The sequence below is a fragment of the Hypomesus transpacificus genome, unplaced genomic scaffold, assembly GCF_021917145.1.
Source record: "Hypomesus transpacificus isolate Combined female unplaced genomic scaffold, fHypTra1 scaffold_227, whole genome shotgun sequence".
NCBI lineage: Eukaryota > Metazoa > Chordata > Actinopteri > Osmeriformes > Osmeridae > Hypomesus > Hypomesus transpacificus.
The window spans coordinates 101,592-126,983 of NW_025813762.1; the positions used below are offsets into that span (position 1 = coordinate 101,592).

The window sequence follows — 25,392 nt, forward strand, 5'->3', positions numbered from 1 at the left end:
GCTTTCTTATTTGTGGCTTGTTCTAAAATCAACAAAGTGTATGCTTTTTCATTAATATACAATGCCACACATGGCATTCACGCTGCAGATTTGGCATAAAAATTGAAAAATTACACTTCTAGCCTATTGAAATCATGCCTGGATGATTGCATTCAGACAAAATTTTATCAACAACCTGCATTTATTTTGAAGAGGAGAAGTTCTGATTTCACAACACGCCCATAGATAAAGAAATTGAGTCAATGGTGACGTAGGCTACGAGTCACCGGTCACATTGACTTAAAACACTTGTCAGGGACGTTTTTGTTGACAAGAGTGATTGCTTAAAAAACAAACAAACAAAAAATAGCTCAGCCTATTTTATTTTTATTAACTAGTAGGCATTTTTTTACTCAATATTTGGCTTTTTATGTTGTTTGATATTTCTTTCATTCGATGAAAAACTACCGATTTTGCCCAGAAATGAACTGAATTATATAATTATTATTATAATTATATAATTCCTATATAACCTTAACAATCGTTTTGTATCTGCATTTGCATGGCCTATGAAGAATAATTGCATTCTATTTTAAACTGTTTTCATCATGAAAAATCAAGCCCTCCTGTTAAGATTACAATGCAATTTGTTTTGAAAAGGGCTAAAGTCCAAGTGACCAGTCGATTAGCATATGCAACAGCTTTACACGTGGTCCTCGAAAACATTTGATCAATACAATGACAACAAGGCTAATGGTGAGTTTCTATTAGATAAATAGTAAGGAAGACAGACAAGCTGAAATTGATTGGGGTCTCATGTTAAAGATTAAACTAATCATGCGATAAAGAGTTTTTCCAATTTTATACAAACGCTGTCTGACCAAACCCTGATAAATGCCTCCACCTGTCAGGAATCTTGGGTACAGCAATTATTTTCTCTTTTTGACTTGGATATTCATTCTCCAGCAGATGGCGCCATAGGATAGTCAGCTCAGAGACGAACTGAGACCCAACTCTCGTTATTGTTACGGATGACAGACAGTAGGCCTAAAGATTTTTCACAAAAATTATTTGAGAGGATACAAATAGCCTGTACAACTGAATGACTAAACAATCACAAGTTCATGTCCTTGCCTGGCCTCTTGGTAGAGAGGGTGTGATAGAGGGCCATAAAACATGGCCAAATTATGTTCCTCTAACTTGATGACAGTTCTCCGTAACGTCTGAATTTCACGACTTCCCACTCTCTTGTCATTTCAAATTAATACAAGCAGAAACACTACCACAGACGTACGCATCAATTACCAACATTGAACTGAGTCTCCAGACTATTGATGCAGCTCTGAAACTAGATAGCCTAACAACACAACGTCATTGCTTTGAGAAGGGAACTAAATTAATGAGAAAGACGAAAGACAGTCCTTTCTTCATCATAGTGAATGAATGAAAAAAGCCATTAAATCAGAATGCATAACCCATAGCTGGCCACGTCTGTTCACCCATTGTCATATTTCAAGGTAAAAGTCCCATAGGTGTTGAAGGCCTTCGCTACGCAGGAACGATAAGCTACACGGAGAAAATGGCCTCTGTTGTTTCATTGTTTGTTTTGCTTAATGTCCGATAATCAGCACAACACAGAGAATCTCAGCTTGAAAGGACATGCGCTCAGTATTGAGAGGGTTCTCTGTTCGTCTGGTCATCTGTTCACGCTCAGTGGCCTCGCCTTCATCCCCTGCCAGACGGTTCGCTCTCTTCCCACCCGACTGATGTCTCCAGCATCGGCAGCTCGCCATAGCAGGCCTTGTGTAGCTGCGCCAGAAATGTTTTAGCATAGCCACGGCACTAATGGGCCATAAAGACTCTCGCAGGGGAAAAAAGAGTCGCTAATGCTAGTTCAACGGGCACATTCAATGGCAGTTTATTTGGGTAAGCAATCATTATGGTCCTCAAAAACAACAGACCCTTTTTAAGCCAGTGCACTTATGTCGCTTAAGGGTGGAGTGCAACTGGGTACCAGCCGAGAGGAACAATGCAAGTGTAAAACGATCTGGATTCACAGCCTTGATATGAGCATTTGTGTGTGTGCGCGCGTGCATGATCGATGGCTGTTATTATGACGTCATATGAGTTCAGTACAGTGGAAACTTGGCATGACATGATGAAAGTTCCTCTGAGAACATATTGGAGTTTTTTATTGCTTCTTTTATTTTAGTCTTGGCCATTGATAAAAGTCCCTTGATGTCAGATTTTGGTATGTGATTCATATGAAACTAGAATGATGTGGATTAACAGCAGATGCCTGTGTGCAGACTGTAAGCTAGCAAGGCAGTTCCAACACTGCAGTCCTTTGTGTGGAGAGAAAATGGCAATATCATCCAAAGCAGCCACGTTGACTGAATTAAAATGTGTTACAGTAAATCAAACATCTCTATATTCCTGTAATTTGATTCCAAACCTGCTGTGAAATATGTGAAATAAACGGTTGCTGTGTGAACTATAAACACACACACATTTGTTTATGTCTATTCTGTTCAGAGTGATTACAGGTTACAGAGTCAATATTTAGATTTTGTGGGTAAAACTCAGCTTAGCTTGTATATTTTTCTTCTGCTACTGTGTGTGTGTGTGCGTGTGTGTGTGAGGGTGTGTTTGAGTGTGTTTGAGCGAAAGTGGGCTGCTGGGTCTTGTCAGTGGTCAGTCAGAGGTAAACCTCACGAACCAGCTAACACCTTTAGCCTTATCATCTGTGTGAAGACCTGCATGCATTCAATTGTACACACCAATGAGGCGCTGAAGACTATAGCCATTGGCTTGTTGGTTTTAGCTCCCCAGGGGTGGTCTTCTGTTGTTGTCGTCCCCCCCCCCCCCCCCCCCACTACACCCCCCTCTGATGGGCTAGGTGTTACCAGGTGGTCTTCTGTCCCAGTGTAAACAGCTGAGATGAGACAGTGTCTCTTGTCACTTCTGCTGTAAACACACAGGAGGGGGGGTTGGGGGGGGGGGGGGCTGGGATGGGATGGGGGGGCTGGTTTGGGGGAGCATGACACTGGCTTTTTATCTTAGCATTTATTTGTCCCGTTCCAGATCACTGAACATGATTTTGATACGCCGTAATTTCCTTTTCTTTGTATAGAGTCGATCCGGTCAGTTGAATGAGATTGAAAGCGATTCTGGGAGGAAAGCGACTGTGGTTGGATGTTTCTAGACATATGATTTCAGTTACCGACGATGCTTTAGTATGAGTGTGTGAGTCAGAACCCTTTCTGACCAATCAGGTAACTTTTATACGTTGTGAGCGCATGAGCCCCCCTCCCCCTCCCCCACAGGGCACAGCCTGCACAAAACATGTTTACACTTATAGCTTCTCTACAGGGTTAGATAAAGCAGACTTTTTCAAAAAGCCTTTGAGCATGCCTTCTATACTGTGACCTGGTCCGAGGTTTTCAGTTTGCCTGGAGGGAAGTGGGAGTTTTCAAGAGGTGCGACGTTGGCTGGCTTGACAGTCTACATGTGTGTGTTATCTAGATGTATTCTCCATTTTCTCATAGCTGTGGGAATATATGTTACATCTTACTCTCTTACTTGGCAGTCTGGCTGGTGATTAAATGAAGTTCAATCGTGCTTTGTTGGCCAGGAAAAACAGAGAAATGGCAGATTGAGGTTGTATCTCAAGGGAGAGAAACAATAGACATGGCTAGAACGAAAGTTTTCCTGACCCTGGAAAATTATTTTTTCCACCCATCATTTAACTGTCCACATACCAAATAAAACTCACTGCGTGAATATGCATTTATTTATGTGCGGTTCACGAAAACAATCGTTTTCCAAAATGTGCGGCCATCAGTATGTCCACATTTTCACTTCACACACGCGGCTGGATGACGTCGTCGTGACGGGTCCCGATGGAGGGTGTTCCACACTGAGCTGCACCCAGTGTTCATCCAGGGACTGCAGGGAACATGGCCGTTCACGTCTGTTCAGGTTGGGTTCGACTCTGAAACCAACCCTCCAGTCTCAGCCAGGGATGCTACGGCCACGGCTTCCTACGTGACCAAAGTCTCCCCTCGCCCCCCGCCCCCCTACTCCAGGGAGAAGGGGGTATTGAGGGCGTGGGGGGCACGGGGGAGGGAGGGAGGGAGGGGGAGGGGACAATAGGTCATTCACACACGGTTCAGCTCTGTCACTGCCGATTGGCCGCAGAGGAGGTGGCTGCCTGCGTGGGAACATCCCGTCCCGTGATTACCGGGTCCACAAGAGACAAGCCAAGGCCCTCATTGACGTCTGTTTCGAGAGACAGAGAGAAAGAGAAAGAGAGAGAGAGAGAGAGGGAGAGAGGGAGAGAGAGAGAAAGAGGGAGAGAGGAGGAGAGAGAGAGAGAGAGAGAGAGAGAGAGAGAGAGAGAGAGAGAGAGGGAGAGAGAGAGGGAGAGAGAGGAGAGAGAGAGAAAGAAGGAGAGGAGGAGAGAGAGAGAGAGGGAGAGAGAGAGAAAGAGGGAGAGAGAAGGAGAGAGAGAGAGAGAGAGAGAGAGAGAGAGAGAGAGAGAGAGAGAGAGAGGGAGAGAGAGAGAGAGGGAGAGAGAGGAGAGAGAGAGGAGGAGAGAGAGAGAGAGGGGAGAGAGAGAGAAAGAGGGAGAGAGAAGGAGAGAGAGAGAGAGAGAGAGAGAGAGAGAGAGAGAGAGAGAGAGAGAGAGAGAGAGAGAGAGAGAGAAGAGAGAGAAATGACAACAACAACACGATCTGCTGCAGGGCGCCGGGCACGTTCCATTGGAGGTTCTCTCTGTATGAGGGATGAGCCGTCATGCGTTCACATGTCTTTCTGCTCTGCTGCTCGCTGAGAGGGTGCCACTGTACAGGCTTGTCCGAAACCAAATGCAACCATCAGACGCCCTGATTAAGCAGCGTGCCCCGTTTGTGTTGCTGCTTTGTCAATACTTTCTATCAGAGGTGTGGTGCTTTTGTGGGTGACCAGATCCTTTACCGTGTGGAGAGAACTTTACCATCCATCTCTGCGACAGTAAGCGAAGAAGGCTGGCCTGGATGATCTTTTATTTGTGTAAATGCCCTTTGCCCTCCTCTTTTCTCATCTCCTCTCCCCTCCTCTACTCTCCTCTCCTCTCTTCGACTTCATCCATTTACCGGTGACAGTAAGCAGAGCAGGAGGATCTGGAGAGGGGTAGCTAGCTGTGTTTAAGCCCAACATAAACCCAGCATCCCAGACCACCCTGACTGGAGTTAAACACGAATCCAGATTCCCTTCAAAACCTCCTCCATCCCCTGATGGCCTGATGGAGTGTGTCTGAGCTAAGACAGCGACCTGAGATGTCGTAGGAGCAAATCATTGGTTTGTGCTTGCGGGCACAAAGAGATGCACTGTGCCCCTCCAACATGAATATACCCCCGTCTCCCAAGGCCCTCTCGTTCCTCATTCAGGAAGTGACACAACGGTGTATTTAAGAGCAATCGCCTCATTGCCTCAGTCAGCATTTCATTTCTCCACGCCCAGCTTTTTAAATTCATACTGACATCTCAATGGGTCACTTAAATTAGTCCCAGCATGCTTTGCTCTTTAATAACCTTCCCTCAACACTCCGATTACCTCAATCAGGAAATTTTTCGGCTTTTCAGGGGAAAACCTGTAGCCCTGTAAATCAAAGCTGTGGAATGAAACAAATGTGCCCATTTGGAAGCCAATTTGAATCTAGAAGTCAGAACAGCCGTCTAAGGGGCATGGGGTAACCAGTTAAAAATGTCTAAAGAGCTTTTGTAAGCGCAATGTTTTGTCCAAAGTTGTGGCGGTAACTAAGCAACACCAACGGCCGCTGCCTCAAGAACAATCTAAATGTTCCTCTCATTTACCTTTGATAGCAGTGATATCTCAGGAGATCTCCATCTGGCCTTAACATCTGATGTGTGTCGTCTCCTCAGGAAAATGATGGATGAGCTGCCATGGACGATGACCAGGTTTTTAGAAACAGAAGTCCAACCCAATGCATGTTGATGGCACACTGAATCTACTGTTGTGTATCGCGTGCGCAAGATTTTCTTTGTACTCTGTGAGGATTAAAGAGTTTTTGATCCGATCTAGAATCCTCCCCTTCTTCTACTTGGAGTGATGTCGCAGTGATGTTGCAAACACGTAAAAGTGATGACTTTGCACAATGGGATTTATTGAGAGACACCTTTCTGATTATAAGTGAGGTAATCCCCTAGCATAACAGTCTTGGCATGAATCAATGTTCAACACTTGGCGCACATTAGTCGTATCCATCGGTGAAAATCCTGCCTTAACTGCTGCAGTGCCACTACCCCCCCCCCCCCCCCCCCTTCACACACACACACACCTCCACATCCCCTGCACCCCCCCCCCCCCCCAGCCACACACACACCCACATACACCCACACACACTTCCAAGAAACTGCAGAGTGGGGGATAGAGCCCTCCTCCTTCAGACCACCCCTGTCGCTGCTAGCTGTGATCATCAAACACCCGGTGAGCAGCAGAGATCAGAACTACCCTGGGGAGCTTCAACAGGTTCTCAACACGAGATTCCTGACTGCTGCAGCAGAGGATGATTTTTGTACGTGTTTTTTTGGGGGGGGGGTTGATTCTTTTGGCTGTAAAAACGCCATTGTGGTGCCCTCGCGAAGGGAGGAACCCGAGACTGTGAACTTCAGGATGGTCCTGAGTTATTAGATGGAGTCGAGAGAGAGAGAGAGAGAGAGAGAGAGAGAGAGAGAGAGAGAGAGAACTGGTGGTGGTGGACCACCATTGCTGCCGTTCCTCGAGGAGGGGGGAGTGTTTACACTAGAAGTGTGTGTGTGGTAACTGTCTCCGCAGACAGGCTCGTCGGGAATACACAGTTTCTGAGTAGTGTGTGACTGTTTTTCCTTGCCCGTTGAGGGCCCATTACTAGTGGGTCGCATACATCCCTGAGTAAAACATCATTCTAAACAAAGACGCGTTATATCCAGGCAGGCAGTACTGTGTAATTAGTTCAAACGGTTGGTGACTTCACTGGCAACGCAATTTCTTCCACTGCATGGGACTGTGTGGGCTTCTGGTGTGAAGCGCACAGTGTCTAGCATCCTCACACCTGAACTGTCGACAGTTCAGCATGAGATGACAGTCCAGACAATTCTGACACTCAAAGTCAAACCAACCAGGCCACCCTTATGACCTGCAAGAATAACAGGGTATACAGACTGAGTGTCAACAACAGAATCGACACTGTACATAGGGCCACTTGACTGGACTCCAAGTGTGCCGTACTGAAGAGGAGGGGAGAGACACACACACACACAAAAAAACGGCATATATCAGCACAAACCCATTTCCTGTCCCGTCTGGACTGAAGTAGGGCTGTCGCTCGCCAGCGCTCGCAGGCTTCATTATTTGGGGAACAACGCTCTGTGTTATTCCGAGTGCGTTGTCGTCAGTGCCTCTCCCGGCGCTTGCGATTACTCAGGCGGATGTCAGGGAAAGGCCTGGGTCACATCTCATTTTCGCTGTCTCTTGAAACAACGGCTACGCCTTAAAGACCAGGCTTAGCATGAGGCCCTGCTTGGCAGCCAGCCAGGCCCTGAGGAGAGTGCTCCAACCGGGGGATTGAGTTACAGAACGCACCCTGGAAATGAGCTCCCATCCCTCCAGCGTCCTGCTCCCACTCTCTCTCTCGCTCTCTTTCTCGCTCTCTCTCTCGCTCTCTCTCTTTACCCGGTCCTCTGGGTACTGGCTAATCAAGAGTTTTTTTGTGTGTGTGTGTGTTATTGTGAGGGCAGGATGATTGGAGGGGATTGGTCAAATGCATGTGTGGAGAGTTCCTCCATGCATGGGCCATGCTCTTGAGAAAAGAATTTTCGCGAAATATAAATGAATAAATAAAAAAAAATGAAGAAGGTTTCTGTGGCAATATACCGTAAGATAAATACGTGCAGCTGTGTCAAAGATTAGATGAAGAAAATCGTCTTTCTCACTGTCCAAATAGCCTTAAGGTTGCCGGATGTAGATGAACAGCTGTACAATAAGTCCAATTAAAAGTACTGTCGTGACTATCAATGGACTTCCTGTCTGTTTCAGTTTGAGCCATGCTTCTCCAAGCTTCTCCCAGACATTTCAGAACACATCCCATACCATGGTTCAAATCCATAGCGGAGTATGTGGCTTTGACATCCAAAACCATTTCCTTTGGCATCATCCATGGCGATCCCCAACTCTAAACTTTGTGGTTAGCATAAACAGTCATTACACTCTCATCTAAAGAGCCAGCGGGCCACAGTGAAAATGAATGTGTGTGATCAGGCCTGCTGTATTTACGCTCATTGAGAATACAGTAGTCCTGATCAAAGCCCTAGTGCTATTACAAATGACTCCTGTGATGTCAGAGAGTTTTCAGTCTGCCTTTCTTGAAATCCCCTTTCAGCTTGCCGGCTTCACAATGGCCAACCCTCGAGTTTTTGGGGACATTGAAGCCAGGTATTGTCCTCTGTGACAGTCACAGTCTCATTGAACGCACAAGATTTCTCCCTCTCATTCTCTCTTGGCTCCGATCAGATCTTGGAGTCACTAGGCTGTGATTTGCTCCCCTTCTCGTTGCCCTCTGTGCCCTTGGTCGGAGGAACAATATCTTCCTTGTGTTTGCCTCCTGTTGGACTGTCAGTCCCTGGGCAGGTATTTCCTTACGCTGAGATACACGGTCACAATGGAAGGAAGAGAGGGAAGGTCACGTTTCTCACTAATATCTAAACCCTGTGCTGTGTCCTTGTTCTTCCCTTGAAAGAGATACTTCTCTGTAAGACATATAAGCCCACTCAGTGACATGTCCGAAGGGCATGATGAATTTTGAGTAGTTCTTCTTTGGTCGGGGCTATAATTTTTCTTTTCCTTTTTTTATGCTGACCGTGGGTAACGGGGGGGGGGGGGGGGGGGGGGGGGGGGGGGGGGGGATCATATCAAAGATGAGTTGGTTTTCGTTTTTCTTTTTAAACATGCTTAGGTTCCTACTGTTCCTTTAAAACAGAGTTGGTCCAACTTGCCGTCAGGTTTTTCCAGCCCCCTTTCCCCTGCTCCTCCAGTCAACTCTCTCCTGTGTTTTCCACCCCTCTCCCCTGCCTCCTCCACTCCCCTCCTCTCCTGTCTCCTCAACCCCTCTCCCCTGCCTCCTCCACTCCCCTCCTCTCCTGTCTCCTCCACCTCCCTCCTCTCCTGTCTCCTCCACCCCTCTCCCCTGTCTCCTCCACCCCTCTCCCCTGCCTCCTCCACTCCCCTCCTCTCCTGTCTCCTCCACTCCCCTCCTCTCTTGTCTCCTCCACCCCTCTCCCCTGCCTCCTCCACTTCCCTCCTCTCCTGTCTCCTCCAGCCCTCTCCCCTGCCTCCTCCACTCCCCTCCTCCCCTGCCTCCTCCACCCCTCTCCTCCCCTGTCTCCTTCAGTCCTCTCTCGCCTGTCACCCTCCAAGGGTAATAGCATTAGCAGGACTTGGCGAGTCGCTCGTTCTGGAAAGAAACTCCTCTCTCCAACCTGTTCCACAGCCCCCAGGCTTGTCTGAAAAGTCAGGCCCAAATTCCAGTGTGAACCTACCAGTCAAGACCAGGGACTATCATTATTGCTTTTCCAAAAGGTATCCTGCTGAATTAAGTGTTTGAGGAACTAAAGGGACATTCGATTTCTGGTCTTTTCCATGGAAAAACAGAAAGTTATATGCTGTGAAAGTTCTGAATCTCATCCAATTTCGATGACACACATTTTCGTTTGGGCTAAACATTTTAGTAACCGGTTGAACTTCAGAAATGTTCTGTAAAAAGCAACTCCCTGAATCCCCCCTTTTTGATTAGAAAATGCAGACAGGCCTGTGGTAACTAAGGCAACAGCTCTCCCAGCGTAAGCTGCGGCTTGTCGTGTTGACGCTTCTGGCTAAAGACGGGATTGGAGATGACCGATGCTTGAACTTGTGGCTCCTCTGTGCAATGCGAGTTCAAAGTGAGATCCCTCCTGGTGCTTCCTTTCCCCAGAGGAGTGCATTCTATCTGGGAACATGTGGTGCCGCCCCCAAAAAATCTCCCAAGCGATAAGACCTGAAGGGCCTGCTGGAATCCAGAAGGTAATGGTAGAGACGCCATGGACACTGTCCAGAACTGGCGACCTGGTGGAGCTGCCATAACTTCAACCCAGGAGAAGCCAGGAGAAGAATAGTAATTCTCTCAGACTCTCGAAGCTCATTCCATTTCTCTCTCTCTCTTTTTAGGGAGGTAGGCATGTCTTTACTAATTTGGAGACAGGGTACAATGTATGTACTCATGTGTTTGATGTTATCTGTTTAGATTCTACTTCTGTTGAAGGGGAAAGCATATCGGCAAGATGTTTTTTTTAAGTGGTTTCCAATAGCAACAAGAAGATAAATAGAAGCCCGGGAAGAAAACATTTGGCAACTTTAATATTGGTCCTCCTCTCCCCCACCCCTCTCCCCTCTCCTCTCTCTCTCTCTCTCTCTCTCTCTGTCTCTCTCTCTCTCTCTATGTCTCTCTCTCTCTCTCTATCTGGGGGTGGAGGCACTTGAATGCAAAGTTCAGTGAATTATTCTGGCACAGCGGCTTGTGTGTAATGACTTCTGACAGCAGTGGAGACACACTGAAGAGCATGTCTGTCTTTGCATGAGTATTTGTGCGTCTATTCTTGAGAACCACATTCCAATTCTGGAACCATTATTATATGTGAGTCGCCACGAGCAACCGCATGTACAGGACGCTGAACTGAAGAAACTTAAACTAGAAACAAATGCAGGAAACCAAACTTTACCAGTGGAGAAAACCTGGCTCATATTATCTTCAGTCTCCTAGGTATACCCCCTTAAAGGAACCTGAAAATAGAGTTAGGAAAGCAGTAAAGAATGTCAGTGAAGTATTAGAGTAATTTGGGGGCTCTAGTAAGGGGAAGAGCAGCTGCCTGCTCAATCACACAGACATACTGGCTGGAGAGAATCTGGCCCTTGTTCCTGTCTGGCTGCAGGCCAACACTGATGGGATTTCTTTTTCCTTTTTTTTCTTCTTCTTCTTCTTTTTCTTCTTCTCTGCTCTGCAATGTATTAAGTTTTTCTTTTCCGAAATGAAAAATGCATGGAAGAAAACAGGTTACCTTTTATTTGTCGAAATCATTTACAACAACATGGAAGCAATTTCGGTTTGGGGACTTCACTGTTTGTGCTGTGTTGTGGCTTTCTGTATTATATCGTATTTGCACACCCTGAAAACTTTACCTCGACACTTGCAAACAATTTGCGGGGGGGGGGGGGTTCAACAATCTTGTGTACTTTCACAGGGAAACATTAAATGTAGTACATGTGCTAAAGGAATTCAGTAATAGTATCATTTGGTAGGAAGTAGTCTTGCTCAGATTTGCCGGATAACACAAGAAGGCGCTCGATAACACAGAGCAGGCTGTGTAACCGGAGGGCTTCATACCCCAGACATGAACTAGCCCAGTCCCAGCAAGTCCACAACATAACACCAAGAAACAAGTCTTTGTTGTCTAGGACACAGGAAACACTGGGCTCACAAGTGGCCTTTCTAGACAATCTCGGCTTCACCTTAACCAGTGTTGGGGTTAGGAATACTGCTGCCGTTTAAGCTATTACCAGGATGGTCAGGACAGACATGCTGGGCCACTGTGATGTCTCTTTCCTGGTGTCTGGTTGACACAGGACACCCTTGAGTGATTCGCCAGTTGGAGGATGTCACGTGCTTCAGATGACCTCCACTTTGATGTGGTTGTAAACCGAGCCTCCAGAGGACCTATTGCTGGGGTATGCCAGCTGGGCTGATATGGGGGTAATTTGTGGAGAGTGTGGAGGGGTGGGGGTGCGGGTGCGGGTGGGGGTGGAAGAGTTGGCTGGAGTCGAGAGGGTGGGATGTCTTTTACACTGGGCTTGAATCCTCTCTAATCTCTCTAATTGGGATAGGGGGTCCCAGGGACCCCCCCCCCCCCCCCCCCGACAGCTGCCAGATCTTTGTGACCCCGAGGGGAGCGAAGTGACAGGGTCAGAGGAGCATGGCTATCAGAGTGACTGACTGAGTATCTCCCTTTGCTGCCTGCTAGCCTCCAGGCCTCCTCTCAAAAGCCTGCATGGGCTTGCTGATGATGACTACTAAGGGAGGACCAGGGCACCCAAATCTTCTCCTGTGCTCCGACTGAGAAACCCCGCCTCTTCGGCCCAACATTCCTCTGCATCTGTGTGTGTGTGGGTATGGTGTCTCGCCATTAAAACCTGTTGCTTGTTTTCACACTCCGGACGTGTGACTATTTGTTGTTTTTGTTGTTGTTGTGTGTGTGTCAATGGGAGACACTGTAACCAAAAGGCAGATTGCGTCCCAGGGAGCTAGCAGTATGTTGATGACCCCCGCACAGCTGAGTAGACCATACAAGGCAACTGAGGTGTTTTACGGGGCTTGGAGTTTGGAGGATAATAGCTCCTCGACCTACTAGCTGTCATGTCTTTATTGGCATGTGCATGTGTGCCTGGAGGTATTCACGCGTGTGCAGTTACATCGCAAGGCCCTCAAGGCTTGTGTAAATACTAACTTGTGTTTCATGGTGGAAGGGGTGAGACAGGGGGAGAGCATGTGTTGGAACAGCTGTCATTTTCTCTCCCAAGGAAATGTCCGACCCCTCCCGTGTTATCTGAGTAAGCTTCAGCACCTTCAGAAAATGACAGGCCAATTGAACGTGATTACGAGTCAATATCTAATGTTTCTTATACGTTTAAAGTTTCTCTACATAAATGATGGAGAGAATTTTGTGCAGTATTCTACATGTCTTAGCCAAACTAACAAAGTCAGTGGCGCATGAACCTGGAAAAAAAATATCACAGTCTACAGATGTATTTTAATAAATTTTATTATTTGTTGGGTCATTGCATGAACCACCGGTAAGTTAAATCTTCATGACAAGTGATAAAAATTGATCGGTTTGTATTAAAACGTATGCAGATGAATACTCTTCATTCATTGGTCACGTTTCCATCTTTGCGTCACTGCCCCTGAACGACGTAGAGAATCATAACATGACCATTAGGGCACGATAGCACAAGTCTAGTGATGCGATTGCGAGGGAATGCACTCAGAGGACGTGAGAATCTTCCCTTTTGAAAAAGCACGCCTATCGCATTCCAACTTTTAGTTGGAAGTCTGAAGCTCTGAATCTGAATTCTTCAGGAAGGAATTGCTGCGCGTGGAGTTAACGCTAACTTTCTTTAACTTTAAAGGACACGGTTGAAAATCCGTACGACTTCGGAAAGTGCATGCGATGGTTTGTGGGAATTTCCTATTAAAACCGTGAGAACATGCATTGTTTCATATGGAGATCAGCAACAGTGTATAAAATCTTTGTGGAAAGAATGCAAAGACCAGCAACCACATTTCCTTGATTTGTGGTGTTTTCACTACGGTCATCTTAAAGGAATTCCGGGTGTGCTTTTCTAAACCTTAACACTGGGACAAGATCTTGAATCTGAGGCAGTGGATACGGATTTTTTGGGACTCTGATTCAATGAAGTAACTGAAATCCCTATGCTGAAGTGTGGTGACTTTTATCCGTCTCTTTCGAAATGGCAAGTTTGGCCGGGTTTAAAAAGTGGACCAGGACATTTGTTTTGTTTCTGTACTCCGTGTTGATCATTTTCGGCGGCCTCAGTGTTGGGTCCCCTACCCATAGTCGTCGGCTGGTCTGTTGGCAAGCCATAATGAAATGTCATGGAGAGGCTGAATGCCATTACGCGTACGACCAATACGTTTATGCATGCGCTCCAATTATTAACGGGGATCGGAAGAAATGTCCCAGTCACTGTATATCATCCCTCATCCAGCTTAATTTAACCGAAAGTGGACCCACATTGGAGGATTGTGATTGCGCTTCGGATCTGGTCTGTAGGAACACCAAACGTGCCATAGAACCATGCCTTCCCCGGACCAGTAGCATGGGTTGCACCGAAGCACGGCGACAGTGCGAGAGAGACTCTCAGTGCAGCTCGGCAATGCAGGACTACTTATTCCATTGCCGCAAACTTTTTGGAGGTGAAAGATGTTCTGATGAGTGTAGAAGAGTTATAGCCAATATGCGCTCCATACCAAAAGCACAACAGTTAGACACTTGCATATGTGACGGTACAGAGAGAACAATATGCGAGTATGTAAAAGTAAGTATGAAAAACTTTTGCTTTGATCCAGATGAAAGGTATGCAGGTAGTGGATATTCAGACTCCGAGGAAGATATCGAAGAGTACATGGATGAAACGGAGGACTATCCGTATGAGGAGAACTCGAGTAACTCTGTCGCTTGTCAGAGTGCAATTACCGCTGTGGCTACCATTTTGGTTTTACCCCATTTTATCTAATGGACTTCTTACATTGTTGCAGAGATTCTTAAAACAGTTTGGCCTCTTGAGTTTGTCACAGTCAAATGAATAGCATCGTAAACGTTTTACGGATACTTTTATTAGAAACACACCTGCTTTAGGCTGCTTCCAGACCTGGCACCTAGTGTCATATCAGGAGCCTGCTATGTAGATACGTGGGCCTATTTGGTTAACTAGGTCCAATGAGCTAAGCTGTAAGAGTCAACCATTTTTATTAGACACATTGTAACCCAGTAGTGTATATGGTGTCACACAACTATTAAGAGCTCCATTTCAATTTTCTCCGATCACGCACATACAATAGTTATGTTATAGTCATTTTGTGGAACACAGAAAAAAAGAGTTTGTTGTAGTTTCAGTCAAATCTCAACTTCATATTTCACAATAGTGTCAAGATGAAAAAGTAAAGATTATTTTTATATGTAAAATGTGTAAAGGTAAATTGTACAGTATATTGTATGATATAAATTTGTTTGCAGAGCTATTTGTTTATTAATGCTAAGATATTTGCACTGTATCAAAATGTCAAAGCTTCACTTTGATTTTATTGCATTATGTGCCCACAGTGGGAAGAAATATATCTTTCTTAAAGTGCCGTTGACTCCTGATATTTGTCTAAGTTTACCTTCTGTGGCCAGATCCGCAATTGGCAGTTTCAGTACTGCGGTTGTCTTTCGACAGCTGCACCACGACATTCCCACCAACCCTCTCATTAAAAACCAAAGTTGATTTGAGCTACTGAATGTTGTCTAAATCCCAGTACAAATAATGAGTGAAAAGAAAAAGATCCGACTTGGATCGATACACTTGACCCTGTAAACATCAATGTTTGCAGAAGGCATAAACTGTTGATGCTTAAAAGTCTGTTAAAACACCAGAGAGAGCGAGACCTTCCCCTGGGGGATGGCTGCACAAATGGAGCTAAGAAGGGCCTGACTAGTTTATTTATCCTCACCCCATGTGTTTGTTAGAAGTCTTCACACAGACACACAGAGGGGGGAAAAAGCTGTATTCGGGTGAATGGAGACTTAAGTAGCCATTACAAGTACTCCAAATGCTGTGTATATTAGCCAACATTGCTAAGCCTAAGATTTTTACTTTTCAAACTTCATTAAAAATAAAATAAATGTTACAAGCTAATTGTGGGGATTGTTACATCCGCCAAAAACATGGGTGTGGGAGTCAATATAAGTATTTTCTCTTTACACTTTTAATAAAGAGACGAGGTTCTCTCCTTTACTTTTCATAAGAGGACTTGAAACCAATGATGGCAGCCATGTTGTTTTTCTAGAGGGAGACAAGGGCCCTACAGCCTGCTGAATGGTGGAGAAGTCGAGTGGCACTTCTGTCATGGAAATGTAAAACACACAATGGTGGAGCAGCACAATGTGCTGGCACTTCATTCACTCTGCTTCTCTGACACCTTTGGGGACGCAGTGGGGGTGAAGGGCTAGTCATTTACCACAGAACAGCAGGAGTGCACCAGAAAGCTCCCATTTTCTCTACTTTGCCGTCCAAGTACAAAATATCTCTGTGCTCCATGCTGGCAAAGAATTTGCCATGGCTCTGCATGTGAACTCTTTATGAAGCGGTGTATATACAATTTGTACATTTGGCATATTTTTATTGAATACTTTTTAAAACATTTTGTTTATTTACCAAACTTAATTTGGGCTTTCTTTTGATTGATTCTAAGTTGTGAAACTCTGACAGTTGCTAAATAAGTACGTCGTAAACACAAACTGGGCAGCAATTATTTTTTATTCTTGTGAAAAAGACTAACGTCACAACTACTTAATTCTATAGTAACAATATATGGTGTAGCTAAACAACAAATATTTTCAGCACTTTGGCTTGTTAAGACATTTAAATGGACTGTCCTAAAATAACCCAGTGATATATAGTGTTCCAACAGCTTCCTGTGTTTCTGAAACTAAAAAATATGCAAACCTTGGAAGGTCTTTTAGCTTGTCAAACTGATGTGGCGAATGCATTTATGGGCCTTTGTTATGAGCCACAAAAGAGGGTACTGCCGCTTTAAGAAATGAGGCCTCTGCTCAGACCATTAATAATTGTAATGCCTCTTTATTATTGCTTGGGATAATGAAGGAATGAAAGTCATATGGGGCCCCCAAAACCATACTTTCCCCAGAAATGTTTTCAATTAACTTTTGGCACCAGTGGCAAATAGGCAAGTTGTTTTTTCCCATGCTGAAACAGGATCGAGTCAATAGGGGCTTTCACTGCAGGGACCAGAACTCCATTAAAATAGCCTCATCATAACTCACAGGCCTTCCCCTCCTTCCCCCTCGTCCCCTCACACACACATGCATGCACACACAAACCACCCCCATATTATCTGAGTAAGTTAAAGCAGAGGCTGATCACTACACTTACTTTACGTGAAGTTAGCATTCAGTGAACAGAGAGTGTTACTCACTGCTGTCAAGATTTTTTTAAAGCTGAAAGCTTTGACCGCATCTTCTACGTCGACAGACAATATTTTTTTCCCATTGTGTAATGAAGATAAGTTGGTGACAGTTGGGTTTAGTGCAAGTTTGTCATGTAAATAGAGGTTATAAAACTGCATTGGCTTCAAATGCCTCCTGTTGTAAAAGTACATTCCTCGGTGTTCCTCTGACTAAAGATTTGTCTACATTTTAAGATAAAAGTTTGGGTTGCCTTCTCCCTTCTTGACTAACGGTGGTCACTAATGCATGTAGGTTACTCCCTTTCTCTTCTAAGCCCCAGTCCAACTTCCCAGAAAGGTTTTTCAAATTCCAAGCTGCCACATTGATTCTGTCACGTCAAGCCTCCTCCTGAGATCAGCCAGCCTTACAGCCTCCCGATCCAGATCGCTTTCCTCCCTGTGCCTCCGAGGAACCATGTGAGATGGAGAGAAAGACACGGCGGAAGAAAACGGGTTTGGATTTCCCGTCGCAAGCCTGTTTTCAAATCGTAATTAAAGCTAAGCTCACTCTCTCTTCAGGTGTGTTTGCTCATGAGTGAAAGCACTACTTTACTCTGGTACGTTTTCACCGGCAACCTGCTGTCCATCAACTATACCAATAGACTCGAGAGTCTCTCAGAGTTCGACCGAAGAATAAACAAACTCACCCACAAAATGGTTGAGTGCTCAGTAAACCTCAGCGACTAAATCAGATAGGTGTGTGTGTGTATGTTTGTGTGTGTGTGAAAGAGAGCGCGGGGAAGGGGGGGGACCAGTTCACCCCGGGCTTCTGGAAAGGTGAGAGGGGGTCGTAGCGGGGGAGGGGTTGATTTATCATGGTTAAGGGCCTTGGGGGAAGGGTTCGAGGATAGGGGTCGGGAGGGGGAGGGGGGGTAGAATGTTGTTCAGTTCAGTCCTCCCTGAGTGATGAGGCAGACACAGAGCACCCCAGCCAATCAGATAACTTCTCCCTATCTGGGGAGGCTGGATGAGAGCCCGGCTGTGGGCGGCTCTGATTGGCTCCTGCCGTTCCCTACAGCCGCCCAGCCGAAGGGGACTGGAAGGGGGAGGGGGGGGGGGGGGGGGGTAACATTTGAAAGGAGTGAGGGAAGCGTAGGTTTGGAGAAGAGGAGAAGGAGGAAGAAAACACAAAACATTGCTGACACGGAGCATAACTTCATTTCCACGGTGCTGGGACAGCTGTGTGGAGTAATCTGCCGTAGCAGCCCTGGAAAACATCAATGGCTTCCCTGACCCCGGGGGGGGGGGGGGGGGCACTCCAACTGTGTCCAGCCGTTTAGAAGAGTGAGGGGGGCTCCTTTCACACCATTGAGGGACTTGTCTTAAAGAAATATCCCCCTTACCTCTCCTCCACCGATACTACAGGCTGTGTGTTTAGGTCCAATGAGACAACAATGGAGGAGTCAGATGGCTGAGCGGTGAGGGAGTCGGGCTAGTAATCAGAAGGTTGCCAGATCGATGATGTTGTGTCCTTGGGAAAGGCACTTCACCCTACTTGCCTCGGGGGGAATGTCCCTGTACTTACTGTAAGTCGCTCTGGATAAGAGCGTCTGCCAAATGACTAAATGTAAATGTAAATGTAAACAATGGCTCACTTTCTGAGAGCAAACGAAAGAATGAGTGGCCCTTTCTACTTGATCAGTGAGCTGGAATGGTAGAAGTGGGTTCAATAAAAGATATAGTACTCAAATACCAGAATCAAATAAGGTTAGAAACTTTTCATTTGGTTCTGGAAAATCTGCAATAATATGTATTGAATATGTTATTCCTATAAAAACTTGTTCAGTGTTGTTTTATGTTTGAAAATGTTTTAAATGTGTGCCTTCTGTTACGTAGGCAATGAAACTTAATTCTGAAAACTTCCGAGCACCTTTTTAAACGGTTCACATGTATCTAAAAGATCCTTCACATCCAGGAGAAAATCTGAAAAACACTCTCCAAAAAAAAACCTTATAATTCCTCAAACCCTTTCTTCACTTTCAGTTGAACATCTCAAGGACAAACGTTCTCTCCTTTGCCGTCCTCAACGAAAGATAAACAACACAAGTAAACAGAGAACCAGGCAGTCTATTGACGGCGAGAGGTTCATTATTTTGAGCTAACCGTTTTGTTGTAAGGTGGAGAGAGAACAAAACATTTTAGCCTAAGATAATGGGGTGGAGGCTGAAGCGCGGGCCAGAGTGAATGGTCTCTCCCTGGAGCTCAATAGAGACCCAAAGCTTTACTTCATTATCCTGACATCCTGAAGGCTAGAGGCCACCACCCCCAGCGGCTGGCTCTTAGGTATTCATCCATCACACATTCCTCCCCCCCCTCCAATCTTGCTCTCGGCTCTCTGTGCCCTCTCTTAGGGGGAGGACGGGGGTGTGTGGGGGGGTGGGGGGATGTTGGTCTGCCATCCAGGGGTAAAGAAAAGCAGAAAATGTCAGTGTGTCAGAGGGGAGCGCATCACAACAGTACGTCCGTGCTGGCTTTTCCTTGAGCTTGCGTGGTCGTGGTCGTTTTCGAACTGCGTCGACACGCACGGGGTTCTGAGATGTGTGTGCAAACACGTCTCGGCACACGTACGCACGTGCATACAGTGCACGTACACTCGGGCCTGTTTTTACGAGCTTAGCTCAGGCACAGATCAAACATGCAGTGTTGATGGTAAATCGCTAAATGAAGCTTCTTTAAATCCAAGAGCAAACACGCAAATCAAAGCCAGCTGAGCTGAGCAAACATCAGTTCTGCCACAACTCTTCCCCCCTTTGTCAGTGCAGGTCTCAGGGTATTAGCCCTGTGGTAACAGATTAAAACAGGGAACTGTAGTACTTCAGACACAAGTTTGTCTTGAACAGAGTCAGATAAACGTACAGGTTTTTTTTTAACTCTTGGGTCTACACATATACAAACTCCAGACTGTGTCAAATGATCTGACTAACATTACACAAGACATGAGCAAAATGTTATCCAAGCCTGATTTTCCATGAAGAGAAAAAGTCTGGTTGAACTCTATCCAGTGAAGAGTTCGAAGATATCTTCTTTCAATTTTTATTTGACTGGATCACCGCAGATAAAGCCAAGCTGCATGTCACTTCCATATCTCATAACACCTACACTTTCTCCTCAAACTCTCTACATTCTCTCTTTCACACACACACACACACACACACACACACACACACACACACACACACACACACGCACACACGCACACAAACACACACTCTTTTCCTCCACCACCATCGTTCTGTCTCTGCCTATAGTGTCAGGTCTTCCTCCATCCAGCCCTCAAGTCAAGCTTCAGCTCATCTGGTTCTTATTTTCCCTGCGTGGCCTGCAGGAATGTGTCCGTGTTTTTAAAGATGAGTTATTAGCCCGTCAGTGCAAACTATACCCAAAACTGCTTTAAGTGGACCTGAGAGTGGATGGACTCACAATGAAAGGAGGCAAATACTTTGTTTATTAAGACTGTATAGTTCATTATCTAATACAGTGACACATCTTGACGGATACGGATTCTCCACTACAGGTAACGGACTTGACCCCATTGAAAAGTACTGTTTCATCAGTGTGGCTATCTTTCATACTTTTTCAGTTGAATGAAAAGGCACAGGAAAAAGCACACCCTTTCGATGTATAGAATGTTAAGTTGTTTTAGGAAATGTAAAGCTTTACATGTGTCCAAAGTCCAAAAAGTGAAATCTCAAACCGTGTCGTGTTTGTGTGTACTCAGGTTTAGCAGTAATCTTCAGAACTTGGACTTCCCAGGCAGGTGGCGCCAGAGAGTTTGCCTGTCTTGCAGAGGCGGGTCCTTTGCCGGGTACCTCCACTGCAACTGGACCAGGCTGACCAACAGGCCCAGTTCCCCTTCTCAGTCACAGGTGACGGCCGAGCTTCACATGGAAAAGGAGCTCATTACAAATACCATTCCCACACATAATGATCAACAAGGTCAAATGAAACTTTTTGAATCCAAAGTAAAAGTGTTCTAAAAGGAAGAGACTGCTGTTCTTCCCGGCTGCTCTCACATAAAGTGCTTCCTCGCTAAATGCGCAAATCTTTTGAAAACGCGGACCGTTGTCCGAAAGCAACGATATTACTCACACTTCTCAGCCTTGAGTGACTGGCATGCCATTCCTTCGAACGCAAGGGGGCACAGGCACGTGCAACTGCCGTCTATGAGAATCACGCTGCCCCCGTTGTGACAGGGCTGGCACTTGCAGACGTTGTACTCAGCCACGTACTCTTCTATGGCCTGCTTTAGGTTGGTTCTGAACGTGTTGACGTGAGGAAAACTGAGAGGAATGATGTTGTAGATGGGCTCTGGCTGACAAGGAGAAACAGGAGAGAGGCCGCTATGACTGATTTTGTTACACTCTTTACTGGCTCGCATGACTTCGAATGAGCCTCAGTCTCATTGACGAGACTCAAATGATAATGTCCTGTGAACCGTGATAATAACAATCATAACGACCAAGCAGGCCATCAGTGCACAGGACAGGATGACATAGCTCAGTAGATTGACTCTCACCTCACTCTTGAGGAGAGCAGGGTTGTCGGCAATTGAGCGGGCCCATTCTCGAATAGTGTCCAGGTCTATTATTCCGTCTTTGTCGAGCTTGGCCCTCATGGTGGCTACGGTGGCGGTGGTGCCGCCCCTGACAAAAGTCAACACTTTATCCACAGCTGCTTTCCCTTCCGATGTTTCTAAACACAGGAAAGGAGAGGTACCAGGTGTGAGCACACAAAGACATTTCAGTGGTTGAAGTGGAGAAAAAACATTGATACAATTACACAGGCGGCACACCTGTATTTTTGGGGGTGACTTTTTTGCAGTAATCCGGTTTGACGTGGACTTCTCCTTCGATTCCGGAGCTGATGCTAAAGTCGGCACCGATGTTAACTTTGACGCAGTCCTGGACCTCTCTTTCTGTAATTTCTACAAAGGCAAGAACAGGTGTATCAAATTGGAAACGCAATGTAAAACAGCTTTGACAAAGAGACTGTCCTCGGTTGTGAATTCTGAATCAAGGAAAATCTGGCACAGAGGCTTTGACATACTTTGCTCCTTGATGGCATCCTGATTGAGAACGTATACAAGTTCGTACTCTCCTCCAGAAACTCCATTCTTGGTGTAGTGAGTCCCATAGTCCTCTATGAAGGTAAAGTATATGCCCTTTTCGTACCATAAAGGAAGCCGCATCACATCCAGAAGGAAGCGATCTGTGACCTGGAGGTCATGGGAGACCAACCTGTATTTACTTAACTCCACTTTCCCCTTCACTCGTATGAAGCTCCTTTTCTGATTGGACAGAAACAAAAAAGGATTTTCCAATGAGAATGTATACACATGAATAATAATGTGCACGTAGACATGATTCTATCTTGTAGACATTTTTGACGTGGAATCTGAAGTGATAAATGTCCACAAAATCCACATTCCAGTTCTCCTTCTTTATCTTATGAAGTCCTTTCTTTCCCCCGTCTGTTTACCTTGATCGTGGTGTACTCTGTAATCTCCTTGAGCAGATTTTTTTTTGAATAGTCCACATCAACACTCGCGCCTCCTGACACCGTTGTGTTTGACTGCGTTTGGGATGTCTCCGAAGGGCTGAATTTCAGAGACCCACCTACTCCGATAGAAAAGGTTGTGTCCGTTGTGATTTCGTTGATCAGGGAGTGTGTGTCCTCGTAGATCTCCCGAGATGTAAGGTCTTCTGCACGAGTCTTGATAAGAATTCAAAAGACCATTAACTCAGGCATGGATCATCGCTTTCAACCTAAACTCACAGGGCCTTGCGTTGTCACAGAGAAAATAATTAGACTGAAGTCAAAAAGGTTTACCCGAACAATCTGCACCAACACATCCACCAAAAATACAGCTTAACCCTGAGTCCATTTAAGCAAATGAGTAAGTAGTGACTGACCTCGTAGTTGAGAGAGGCAATATTCCATGGAAGCCTGTCCATTTGCTTAGACGTAGGGTTCATCACTTTCATGCATTTCCCGTTAAAAAAATCGTTATTGAAAGGGTTGGCGCGAGGATCTGCTCCAAGGATGTTGATTCTGTCAGAAAGATCAACCAGGCCATGAGCTCTCTCTCTCTCTCTCTCTCTCTCTCTCTCTCTCTCTCTCTCTCTCTCTCTCTCTCTCTCTCTCCCTCTCCCTCTCTCCCTCTCAACGTGTGGAAGCGTCCGTGCGTGTCTGTGCGCGTGAAAATTGAGACGCTTGAGAGGTTGGTTCTTTGCGCCACAGCGCCCCAAGAGGGAATCGAACCCAGGACCTTGTTGTTGTGAGACACTGTGCCGCCTATCAAATAGCAGTTAGAGGTCCTCACCCATATCCTGCTGTCCTGCCCTGCTCGTTGTTATCTAGAGGCGTCTTGCCACAAGGGAGACGCACGGGACTGTCGCAAGTCTCATCTGTCGTGTCGTCACAATCCAAGTCTCCATTACATACCAGAGCCTTCTTGACACAAAAACCTTCACAAAGAGAGAGAGAGAGAGAGAGAGAGAGAGAGAGAGAGAGAGAGAGAGAGAGAGAGAGAGGGGAGAGACAGTTAGTGCACGCAGAGAAAGAGAGACACGTTTGACTGATCGGATATTTGTTTGGACGTTTTTTGGGGGATGCTATGTTTTTTGCATGACGTCGTGGGTATTTGTACCTGAATCACACCTAAATTGACTATCCAAACACGGTTTGAGATGTGGTGGATCGCAGCCTCCAGCGGGGTTGCAGTCCCTGTCTTCACCTAAGGCCCCCTGGCAGGACCTTCCTTTGAACTGGCCAAACACCTCTACTCCTCTGGAACGACGCTATAATAACAATTGGTAAATAAACACTGGTTGGCTCACACGCACGCACACACACAAACGTTTGTTGTCTTTATGTTACGTTACTTAGCAAACAGGAAAGTACAGTCCAGGGTGGACTCGATTAGGGAAGATGAGAGGGGTCAGATGGCTGAGTGGTTAGGGAGTTGGGCTGTTAATCAGAAGGTTGTGGTTCGATTACCGGCCGTGCCAAATGACGTTGTGTCCTTGGGCAAGGTACTTCACCCTACTTGCCTCAGAGAGAATGTCCCTGTACTTACTGTAAGTCGCTCTGGATAAGAGCGTCTGCTAAATGACTAAATGTAATTGTAAGATCTTTCCTCCAAGGTGACAGTGTGTTTGAAATAGAACTCCTTCTCACTGAGCTGTTGGGGTGGTAATACCCTTTCTCTATCCTGAACAGCAAAGCTCTGGAGACGTGCCTACCTGTTTGATGCAGGGGTCACAGGTTGTCCATTCAGACCAGGGAGTCCACTTACAGTCAATTTCAGGAGGTTCTGCATCCCTTGTTATCCTCTTGGGCCTGGATGGGACAAACACACAAAAACACACACAGACACATCGTCACAGACATGCAGATACACACACATACACCACAGATACACATAGGCACATACTTAGAGATGTATATTTTGGGTGCCCCGGTGGCTCACCAGATAAAGGTTGCCAGATCGATTCCCGGCCGTGCCAAATGACATTGTGTCCTTGGGCAAGGCGCTTCACCCTACTTGCCTCGGGGGGAATATCCCCGTACTTACTGTAAGTCGCTCTGGATAAGGGCATCTGCTAAATGACTAAATGTCAATGTGGGCTGGAGCCTTGCCGCCGTGGCTTGGGTTCGAATTCGGCAAAGGTCCTCAACCCCACTCTCTTTCATCCATACATTTCCCCTTTTACACTACCTCTATCACAAAATAATAAAGGCAAAAATGCTACCTAAGTAGTTTTAAGTAGTAAAAATGCCTATTTCAAATAAAAAGCATGTGTGCGATTGTCTGTATTGAGCTTGTTTGAGGTGAGCTCGTCTGTCCCGTTGCTAACAGGAAAGACGATGTGTAGCACGTACGTGTCGTGGTCCTCTCCGAGCACAGCCCCAGTCACACACAGAGCGCAGACGCCGACAAGCAGAGCACAGAAAGTCCTCATCGTGAACGTCCTGCTCAGAGATGCTATCCACCGCTGCTTATGTAGCCCCGCGCACACACGCTGTTAATCATTTCAAACCCGGCGGAGACGTTGTGGATCCATACTTGGAACGTTCCCAGCAAAATGCGCAGTCGAATATTCACAGGTGGTGAATATACGTTAATATTTCCACACAGTACAAAACTGTAGTAATCAAAATAAGAATAATAAAAGATAACAGAAATGTTGACCAAATACATGTCTTTATAGGACACAAACTTAATTTGCATTCAATGATTCCACTTTATACTACCCAGCCCTTATATGATCATTTTTGGAAAGAACTGGCTGGTTTGCACACCAGGAAAACCAGAACAAGAACGTGTGACACTTCCAACAAGGTTACAAGACTATTACCTTGACTCAGAGTACTGAAGTCAGAACTTAGTACTGGCATAGAGAACCAATGCAAGTTTGTAGGCCTTAAGGTAGGTTCCTGATTACAAGGTATCTCTTTACTACACCACTAAAGTGGATTTGTACATGACAGGTGTCTGAATCTTTGCCACACCACAGTCAGGATTGTTACTGATTACATGT

General features: G+C 45.8%; 2 protein-coding genes across 2 annotated transcripts; one reads left to right on the forward strand and one right to left on the reverse strand.

The window, feature by feature from the left end:
- Positions 1-13,034: 13,034 nt before the first annotated feature.
- On the forward strand, positions 13,035-14,974 carry gas1b (growth arrest-specific 1b). Its single transcript, XM_047014232.1, has one exon. It carries the CDS (start codon positions 13,573-13,575, stop codon positions 14,356-14,358), a length of 786 nt encoding a protein of 261 aa, XP_046870188.1. The 5' UTR covers positions 13,035-13,572; the 3' UTR covers positions 14,359-14,974.
- Positions 14,975-20,271: 5,297 nt separating this feature from the next.
- Positions 20,272-24,843, reverse strand: c9 (complement component 9). Its single transcript, XM_047014213.1, has 11 exons — positions 24,734-24,843; positions 24,094-24,190; positions 23,499-23,649; positions 23,172-23,316; positions 22,762-22,900; positions 22,328-22,561; positions 21,896-22,136; positions 21,642-21,773; positions 21,366-21,541; positions 20,939-21,161; positions 20,272-20,727 (listed from the first exon to the last, which is right to left on the reverse strand). The coding sequence occupies exons 1-11, from the start codon at positions 24,811-24,813 to the stop codon at positions 20,570-20,572; spliced, it is 1,776 nt and encodes a 591-aa protein (XP_046870169.1). The 5' UTR covers positions 24,814-24,843; the 3' UTR covers positions 20,272-20,569.
- Between the last annotated feature and the right edge of the window lie 549 nt (positions 24,844-25,392).